The sequence below is a fragment of the Diaphorina citri genome, unplaced genomic scaffold, assembly GCF_000475195.1.
Source record: "Diaphorina citri unplaced genomic scaffold, Diaci psyllid genome assembly version 1.1 scaffold4274, whole genome shotgun sequence".
Classification (NCBI taxonomy): domain Eukaryota; kingdom Metazoa; phylum Arthropoda; class Insecta; order Hemiptera; family Psyllidae; genus Diaphorina; species Diaphorina citri.
Window position 1 is genome coordinate 1,926 of NW_007381673.1, and position 9,831 is coordinate 11,756.

Below are 9,831 nucleotides of genomic sequence, written 5' to 3' on the forward strand. Positions count from 1 at the left end.
GGGCTTTAACTCATCTAAAGGCCGTTCCCACTTGTCGTTCGGAAAAAAATCGTCTCATATGTTCAATACATCACCTACAAGGACATTTTGTGTTATTCAGTCTACCAGGACATACGGAAGAAAAAAAAAAAAATTCGGATAAAACTCACGACAAACACACAGGCCTTTCTATTTGACAGGTTGTTAGCACACTTTTTAAAGCCTGGGGCCACAAAGTGAGTTTAAAACCTTTAAACTCGGTATATGTTTAACTCTCGAATTAACCAATCTGATTGGTTGATTTTTAAAAAATTCAGCCAATCAGATTGCCTAAACCGAGAATAAACGGAGTTTAAACTAACTTTGTGGTCCCGAGCCTAATAAATACAGTAGGTACCTACCTATCTACAAAAAAATCTATTCGACAGCAACAGGCCCATCTATTTGATCTCGCGAGTTGTACACAGGAAACTTGGCAACAATGCCTGCAATCGCGAGCATACCTGTGGAGAGTGTGGAGCCTTTTTTTGTGCTTCCTCCTAAACTCACTAAACTAGAGATTTGACATTTTGAAAATTCGGGAAATGAAAGAAAATATTTTCAGAAGTAGGAAATAGGAATAAATGAGGCAGCCTAGTTACTAGTTAGCAAGGTCACCGGTTTGATTCCCGCCCGGGACGAACTTTATCCTAAACAGAGAAAACTTCAAGTATATTTGTCAAGTGAAAACATAGTACATAGGTACCTATCATTCTTTATCATGTTACTTGACAATATAGTAACCCGTTTCCAGAAGATTAGAGAAAACTTCATGTAGGTACTTAAAATAAAATTCGTTCTCGGAAAGGAGGGCTTTCTTCTATCTATAAAAAAAGTTGGGGAAAATGTGTTCCTTTCGCCAGACTGGAGTTTGGAGTTCTCAATGCTTTGTAGTTTGTATCATTTATTTACATATTAAAAGTGGTATGCTTATTAGGTTCTTATTACATATTACTCATAATAGCTGTACTAGTATTTTAAAGGTATTCCTTGCTACTAGAATTTCAAAGGTAAGTGAAAACAGAAGTTAGTATGTACGTATAGGTATCATACGAATAAATAAAGTTTTTTATTTTACACAGTAATTTGACACTCATAACATTACACAGGGTTAGAACTCACAACGAGTAGAGGAAGGAGTACAGGAATTCTATTGATTTTTGTGTTCTTTTGTACCAGAGTATGTTTTTTTTTCCTTCTTCCTAATGCAAAAACCTTTTTTTTTATTCATAAATAATTTTTTCACAATCTAAAATAACATTACGTATGTACCTACTGTATACCTTTTTTCTCACAGCCACAGAGAAAAGAGGGGAGGTTCTAACTTCCTAACCAGCTTTGAGCTTGCTTGCTGTTTTTCTCCTCTGTCATGAAAAAAGGAAGACATTTTCTACTTAAGTACCTAACTTAAAATATATTCATAAGTAATATAATTATATAATAAGTATAGATTTATTTATTTTTCATGATTCTAAGACAAAAAATTGATAATTTTGTGAAATTCCACTAGTCACACTGGTGGCATGAGATTTACCTTCCTATACCTAAGTAGATGTATTCTGTAAATACGTTTTATAAAGGCTATGGATAGCGGTTGCTCAGAAAACTATTTCATAACATTACACAGGGTTAGAACTCACAACGAGTAGAGGAAGGAGTACAGGAATTCTATTGATTTTTGTGTTCTTTTGTACCAGAGTATGTTTTTTTTTCCTTCTTCCTAATGCAAAAACCTTTTTTTTTATTCATAAATAATTTTTTCACAATCTAAAATAACATTACGTATGTACCCCTTCTTCCTAATGCAAAAACCTTTTTTTTTATTCATAAATAATTTTTTCACAATCTAAAATAACATTACGTACCTATGTACCTACTGTATACCTTTTTTCTCACAGCCACAGAGAAAAGAGGGGAGGTTCTAACTTCCTAACCAGCTTTGAGCTTGCTTGCTGTTTTTCTCCTCTTTCATGAAAAAAGGAAGACATTTTCTACTTAAGTACCTAAGTACCTAACTTAAAATATATTCATAAGTAATATAATTATACAATAAGTACTTATAGATTTATTTATTTTTCATGATTCTAAGACAAAAAATTGATAATTTTGTGAAATTCCACTAGTCACACTGGTGGCATAAGATTTAATTTGACTAATCTAGTGGGAAAATCACACCACTTTCTATTACATTTGTGGAACGAAAATCTAGTGATTTTCATTAGTAAATACTTTCATGGAATGAAGCACTCACTGGTTATTCTGAGGTGCTCTCAGTCCCATGAGGAAAGTTGAGGAGCTGGGCCTTATGCTACAAAAGAATGGAATATGTAGGTAGTGGTCCAACTCTCGACTTCCCTCTGTGGAAAATACAATAATCGTTTGTTTGCTTTATAGAGGGCTCTTCGATTTCGGGGTTTGAGCATTTTTCAAAACGCACAATCCGCGGTCTGGTATGTTTTCACTCCGCGGAGTGAGTAGTTTATTCGTTTTTCTCATGATGCTCAATGGCCGATTTCGGCGATTTAGCTTTTTCATAAATCCGGGCCGCGGACTGAGCTATTTACAGTTGCTCCATTGCCGAATTTCGGGGATTGAGCAACTTGCAATTTCCACACCGCGGGGTGAGCGGTTTTTTCGCTCACTCCGCGAGGGAAAAAATCAGTAAGTATAAACGGTACAACACTATTATGTTCTAACCTGGCAATAGAGACGTTCGTAGCAGCGACATGAGATAGATTTTAAACTGGGTCCGAATCCACTCATCACCTCCCTCCTGCTCCATTGCCGAATTTCGGGGATCGAGCAACTTGCAATTTCCACACCGCGGAAAGAGCGGTTTTTTCGCTCACTCCGCGAGGGAAAAAATCAGTAAGTATAAACGGTACAACACTTTTATGTTCTAACCTGGCAATAGAGACGTTCGTAGCAGCGACATGAGATAGATTTTAAACTGGGTCCGAATCCACTCATCACCCCCCTCCCATCCTACATCATCCAGAAACACATCATGTCTTTCATCCACAACATGACACACAAGGTAGTCAGCAAACCGGAGATCCTCTGTAGACCACGACAGACACTTCTTCAAGTCCAGATTGTTCGTTTCGATTTTACCCGTGTCAACCTGCGAAGAAAAAAACGTGGAATGTGTGTTGTAAGGTGCTGTAACTTTGGGTTGTTTTCTTTTGGTTTAGAACAGAAGAAAAGATACATACATATTGTAAGTCGTTCTTTTTGGTGGTACAGGTCGACTATTCACAAAACCTCTCCACCAAGTTCTATCATTCAATTTTTGTTGGTTTTCAATGAGACTGGGATTTTGATTTCTTTCTACTTAAGTACAGGTTGACTATTCACAAAACCTTTCCACCAAGTTCTATCATTCAATTTTTGTTGGTTTTCAATGAGACTGGGATTTTGATTTCTTTTGGTGATATCTTTGTTGATTTGATCTTACAGGTCGACTATTCACAAAACCTTTCCACCAAGTTCCATCATTCAATTTTTGTTGGTTTTCAATGAGACTGGGATTTTGATTTCTTTTGGTGATATCTTTGTTGATTTGATCCTTCCATCACAATATTGTGGTCTACCTTGCTTTCTGGATCCTTTTATATTCATTTTTTGGAAGTATTTTTAGGCAATCTATGCTCATTCATTCTTCTTGCAATCTCTCAACGTTTATTCTCTTAGAAGAAAAGATAGGTCCTCTGTGTAAATAAATAAATTCTAATTTTCGGACTAGATAGGTAGGTACCTACCTAACCGAGGAACCTACATAAATATATATAATGTAGTTTATCTGAAAAATCTGTAGCATTGGTAGATTGGTACACGAGGTTTTCGAGTTTTCTGTGAACGCCTCACAACTAAATTGAGTAGAGAACCCGCGACTTAGCGCTCACAAGGCAGACGCGCTTCCTTCCAGGCTGTCTATGCTGGGCAAATGAAATCTAAATCGGTAATTTTATTTGTGGTGAAGGTAAGAGCCCCTTTACAACGTTTGCTGATGTTACAGCATTACTAACAGACAGAAAAACATCTTTCAGTCCAGATTACCTAAGATCTACCTCTAGGTACTAACAAAATACTATTCGTTACTTTAAAGTTCAGGGCTAACCAAGTTGAATCAGGTATAGCTTGATCCATTGTACAACAATCCTGGCAGTACCAGACTGCCAATGTATTTGGCAGTTAAAAACAAACATACCTCGACTAATACTTCAGCAATGTTTTTCTTCTGTTTGAAGAGTACATTGGTAGCGCCCACCACATAACCTCTCACGCTGGGATCCGTCAACAGTTCCATGTACAAGAGAGATACGTAGGGGAGACAGAGGTAGCCCTGGGAAATAGAAAAACATCTTTCGGTCCAGATTACCTAATCTACCTCTAGGTACTAACAAAATACTATTCGTTACTTTAAAGTTCAGGGCTAACCAAGTTGAATCAGGTATAGCTTGATCCATTGTAATTCCCCTCTTGGTAAGCTCTGACTTAACATAAAAACATGACTCAATTTTTGGAATGTTAGACATGAGATAAAAATGAAAGGAAAAAAAAAGTGCCAATCCTATCACGGGGTTTTTTTATGACAAGAAGAAATGGTAAAAAAAGGAGCTGAGCCTAAGATAGAAAACTTGATGAATAATTAGTTTAGGCAATAGACAGTATGAAGAAGAAGAAGGAAAAGAGAAGCTTTTGAGACGAGAACAAGGTAAAATTAAAAGAATCCATGGCAAGAATGACAGGTTGTACCCTTGAAAATACACATAGTTTGAGTTGAATGAAACAAAATAATTTTCGTAGGAGGCAGAGTCAACAATTTGAAAATACCTACCCATTCTACATAATATGAAAGGTAATTAACCTGTATTTACGAACATCTTGAACATCTCATATATCATATAAGTTTAAAATTTTTTAGAATATGTATTTTTAATTGTTCTAAAATCTAAACATCATCTGCTGGAATCCAACCCGGGTCTCTGGCGTGCAACTGAAGGTGAACTTTCATTATTTAATATTAGAAAAGTAAAAATAAATAATAATCACTTATTTACTAACTTGACTAATAATCATCTATTTACTTGACAAATGAGTGAAAATTTGAAAATCCCTCATTACAAAATCTCAAGACTCATCAAGAGTGCTGGGAGGCGTGCGAACGTCAAGAGTTCGAATGTCAGGCCTATATTAACACAAATTAAAGTGCCAATCCCATCACGGGGTTTTTTTTATGACAAGAAGAAGAAATGGTAAAAAAAGGAGCTGAGCCTAAGATAGAAAACTTGATGAATAATTAGTTTAGGGTTTAGGCAATAGACAGTATGAAGAAGAAGGAAAAGAGAAGCTTTTGAGAAGAGAACAAGGTAAAATTAAAAGAATCCGAAATGGTAAAAAAAGGAGCTGAGCCTAAGATAAAAAACTTGATGAATAATTAGTTTAGACAATAGACAGTATGAAGAAGAAGGAAAAGAGAAGCTTTTGAGAAGAGAACAAGGTAAAATTAAAAGAATCCATGGCAAGAATGACAGGTTGTACCCTTGAAAATACACATAGTTTGAGTTGAATGAAACAATTTGACACTAGTAAACTTTCTCATAATTTAAATATAAATAGAAAAATTAAAATCACAAACTGAATCTTTATGAAAACAAAAATGAAAATATATTCCAATATCAAGTTAAACAAATTTAGGAATAATTAATACCTATGAAATAAAATATTGAACTTTTCAAATCTGGAACGAAAGATTTTAAACATCAAAAACAAAGGAAGCAAAATTTGGGATAGAGTTCGCTCTAAGCGGGAATAGAACCCGCGACCTAGCACTCACAAGGCAGACGCGCTACCTTCCAGGCTGTCTATGCTGGGCAAATGAAATCTAAATCGGTAATTTTATTTGTGGTGAAGGTAAGAGCCCCTTTACAACGTTTGCTGATGTTACAGCATTACTAACAGATAGAAAAACATCTTTCGGTCCAGATTACCTAATCTACCTCTAGGTACTAACAAAATACTATTCGTTACTTTAAAGTTCAGGGCTAACCAAGTTGAATCAGGTATAGCTTGATCCATTGTAATTCCCCTCTTGGTAAGCTCTGACTTAACATAAAAACATGACTCAATTTTTGGAATGTTAGACATGAGATAAAAATGAAAGGAAAAAAAAGTGCCAATCCTATCACGGGGTTTTTTTATGACAAGAAGAAATAGTAAAAAAAGGAGCTGAGCCTAAGATAGAAAACTTGATGAATAATTCGTTTAGGCAATAGACAGTATGAAGAAGAAGAAGGAAAAGAGAACAAGGTAAAATTAAAAGAATCCATGGCAAGAATGACAGGTTGTACCCTTGAAAATACACATAGTTTGAGTTGAATGAAACATATATGTATCGAAAAGTCAATTAGGCAGGAGACAACTTAAGATCCACATAGTAGATCCCTACAGATATGGAGACAGAACAATGCAAAGGTACATAGATGGAGATAAGCTCAACAGGTGAGATGTCATTTTTCTGTAGAAAGATAATGGACCACTATTAAGGTTGTATTACCTGTAAGTACTTCTGTTAACAACCATTCAATCAAGACAAATACCTACCCTACTCACGCTGATAATATCATTTCATAAAAGTTATAGAGCCGGAGCTGAGGTACATTTTTTCTACCTCATAAGGTACAAAATTTTCTTCCTATGGATCTGATGGGGGTTGGCGAGTATTGTACATATACCGGGAAAAGAAACACCTCTACTGCGAGGCGACCCTTGCCAATCTCTATACTACCTATAAAAAATAGCAATAGTGAAGATGAAACAAATAATACGTGAGAGATTAATGCATCTGGTGACAATGGCTTATGACACGACACACTAAATAATACTTGTAAATAAATAAACAAAAAAAAAAGTAAGAAGGATTATAACAACGTGAAAAATAAAAACAATATAAATTATTACTGAATTAGGAACCCAATATAGAAAGCTAATTCTACCTCTAGGTACTAACAAAATACTATTCGTTACTTTAAAGTTCAGGGATAACCAAGTTGAATCAGGTATAGCTTGATCCATTGTAATTCCCCTCTTGGTAAGCTCTGACTTAACATAAAAACATGACTCAATTTTTGGAATGTTAGACATGAGATAAAAATGAAAGGAAAAAAAAAGTGCCAATCCTATCACGGGGTTTTTTTATGACAAGAAGAAATGGTAAAAAAAGGAGCTGAGCCTAAGATAGAAAACTTGATGAATAATTAGTTTAGGCAATAGACAGTATGAAGAAGAAGAAGGAAAAGAGAAGCTTTTGAGACGAGAACAAGGTAAAATTAAAAGAATCCATGGCAAGAATGACAGGTTGTACCCTTGAAAATACACATAGTTTGAGTTGAATGAAACAAATAATACGTGAGAGATTAATGCATCTGGTGACAATGGCTTATGACACGACACACTAAATAATACTTGTAAATAAATAAACAAAAAAAAGTAAGAAGGATTATAACAACGTGAAAAATAAAAACAATATAAATATTATTACTGAATTAGGAACCCAATATAGAAAGCTAATTTCTAGCCTAAAGTTAATGTAGCGTTACGAAATCTAAGAACTACATGTGTTGGGCAGTTAGTAATTTCGTAGCTCTTTCACCCAACCATATGGGAGGAATGAGCGATACTTACATTTAATATAGGCATTTTAAAAAATAAATAAAAATTAACTAGCTCCGTTTGAAAATCAAGACCATCTCTAAGAAAATTTACTATCTCAAAACAGTCGGGTCAGTCGAATGAGGTACCTACCCTCAAAAACAAAATTATTATTAATGAAAACTGAAGCAACAACTAGAATTTTCTGAGAGTACATTTTATGAGCCTTTGAATGGGTAATTAGATACTATTCACAAGGAGTATAAATCTGTTCTTCACAATTAAACCATATTTCATTAAGTAAATCACTTTCATATAAAATGCCTAAATGAATTAGATCAACATCTACCCACTGCTTTACTTGTAATACTCAAGAACTCAGACAACAAATAATCTTATTTAATATTAAAACACATATGAACTAGGTACATACCTACAATGAATCAATTAAACCAGGGGTTCTCAACCTTTTAGTAAACACGTACCACTTGAAATTTTCAGAGATTTTTACGTACCACCTTATATTTATATATGGCTAGCGGTATTGAAGTCAGTGTGAATCATGGGGGTGGTACTAACTGATAACAAAATCTATACCTATGTCCTTATATTGATAGTGTGTGAATCATAGGTATTGAAGTCAGTGTGAATCATGGGGGTGGTACTAACTGATAACAAAATCTATACCTATGTCCCCTTTTGCAATTTTCAGGTGGTAATGGTGGGGAATAGGGGGGAATGCTAAAATGCCAGGCAATGTTCCTTTTACCGATTCCCCACCACTATTAATATGAAAATTGCAAAAGAAAAATACCTATGCATGTATTTTGAATATTATGATGATAGTTAAAAGGCTCCCATGATACGTGCAGATCAGAGTGTCATAGTACATTGCCTGGGTAAATGGATACCTAGGTATGATCAGCCCTACTAAAAACTCTGTTCAATAACCTACCTATTTGCCTGTTATAGGATTTAAAAAACCTATTATCTAGGTAGCTATGCAACATATTGCTCACCTGGCATCCCTTTTTATGATGGAATCCCACAACCAAAACATGCAGGATGATGTTTTCTTCTGTCTCTGACATTTCAGCTCTTTGTTCAGATTGGAAAAGTAATTTGACCTGCCATAGTTAAATAGGTACAGTTTTCAGAAAACCCAAACTTTATTGAATGAAACCCACCAAAAATGTTGATGGTTACAACTCTACTTTGTCACTTGTTCAATAACCTACCTATTTGCCTGTTATAGGATTTAATAAACCTATCATCTAGGTAGCTATGTAACATGTAACATATTGCTCACCTGGCATCCCTTTTTATGATGGAATCCCACAACCAAAACATGCAGGATGATGTTTTCTTCTGTCTCTGACATTTCAGCTCTTTGTTCAGATTGGAAAAGTAATTTGACCTGCCATAGTTAAATAGGTACAGTTTTCAGAAAACCCAAACTTTATTGAATGAAACCCACCAAAAATGTTGATGGTTACAACTCTACTTTGTCACTAATTCTTCAAGATTACGTCACAAAAAAAAAATTGATTATGAGAAATCAACGTACTCCTCCGGAAAAGCTCTTGAAAGCCAGTTTACCAAAAAGGGAAATCTGGGGAAAATGGAAAATCCAAAGTAGACTTCGCACTTTTCTGCTTTTCTCTCCTTTTCCTTTCTGCATTTTTTTTTTTTATGTAAACAAAACAACGACGCTGTTCACATGTAGTGGGAAATTTTGGAACTAATTTATCAGTGTCAGTTGAGGGCGGGAGATTTTAAAATGTAGGTGATATCGTTAAAACAAATCCGGTTACATTATGGAAATATGGAATAGCTGAACTTTGGTCCGGAATAACGGCCAAACCGTACCCTACCCTGTGGAAACGGGCCCCAAAGGATACTTTTCATCTACTTTTATGTAAACAAAACAACGACGCTGTTCACATGTAGTGGGAAATTTTGGAACTAATTTATCAGTGTCAGTTGAGGGCGGGAGATTTTAAAATGTAGGTGATATCGTTAAAAACAAATCCGGTTACATTATGGAATAGCTGAACTTTGGTCCGGAATAACGGCCAAACCGTACCCTACCCTGTGGAAACGGGCCCCAAAGGATACTTTTCATCTACATAATTTATTGAATCTCTGTGCCTAGTTCGA

General features: G+C 35.2%; 1 protein-coding gene and 1 long non-coding RNA gene across 2 annotated transcripts; both read right to left on the reverse strand.

Annotated features, from left to right (window-relative positions):
- Positions 1–396: 396 nt before the first annotated feature.
- LOC103520925 (late secretory pathway protein AVL9 homolog) lies at positions 397–4,357 on the reverse strand. Its single transcript, XM_026831849.1, has 4 exons — positions 4,229–4,357; positions 2,923–3,142; positions 2,270–2,375; positions 397–532 (listed from the first exon to the last, which is right to left on the reverse strand). Exons 1-4 carry the CDS (start codon positions 4,325–4,327, stop codon positions 397–399), a joined length of 561 nt encoding a protein of 186 aa, XP_026687650.1. The 5' UTR covers positions 4,328–4,357.
- A 1,447-nt stretch (positions 4,358–5,804) lies between these two features.
- Positions 5,805–8,179, reverse strand: LOC113472200. Its single transcript, XR_003394620.1, has 2 exons — positions 7,017–8,179; positions 5,805–6,020 (listed from the first exon to the last, which is right to left on the reverse strand). It is a non-coding gene; the product is annotated as an uncharacterized LOC113472200 (long non-coding RNA).
- Between the last annotated feature and the right edge of the window lie 1,652 nt (positions 8,180–9,831).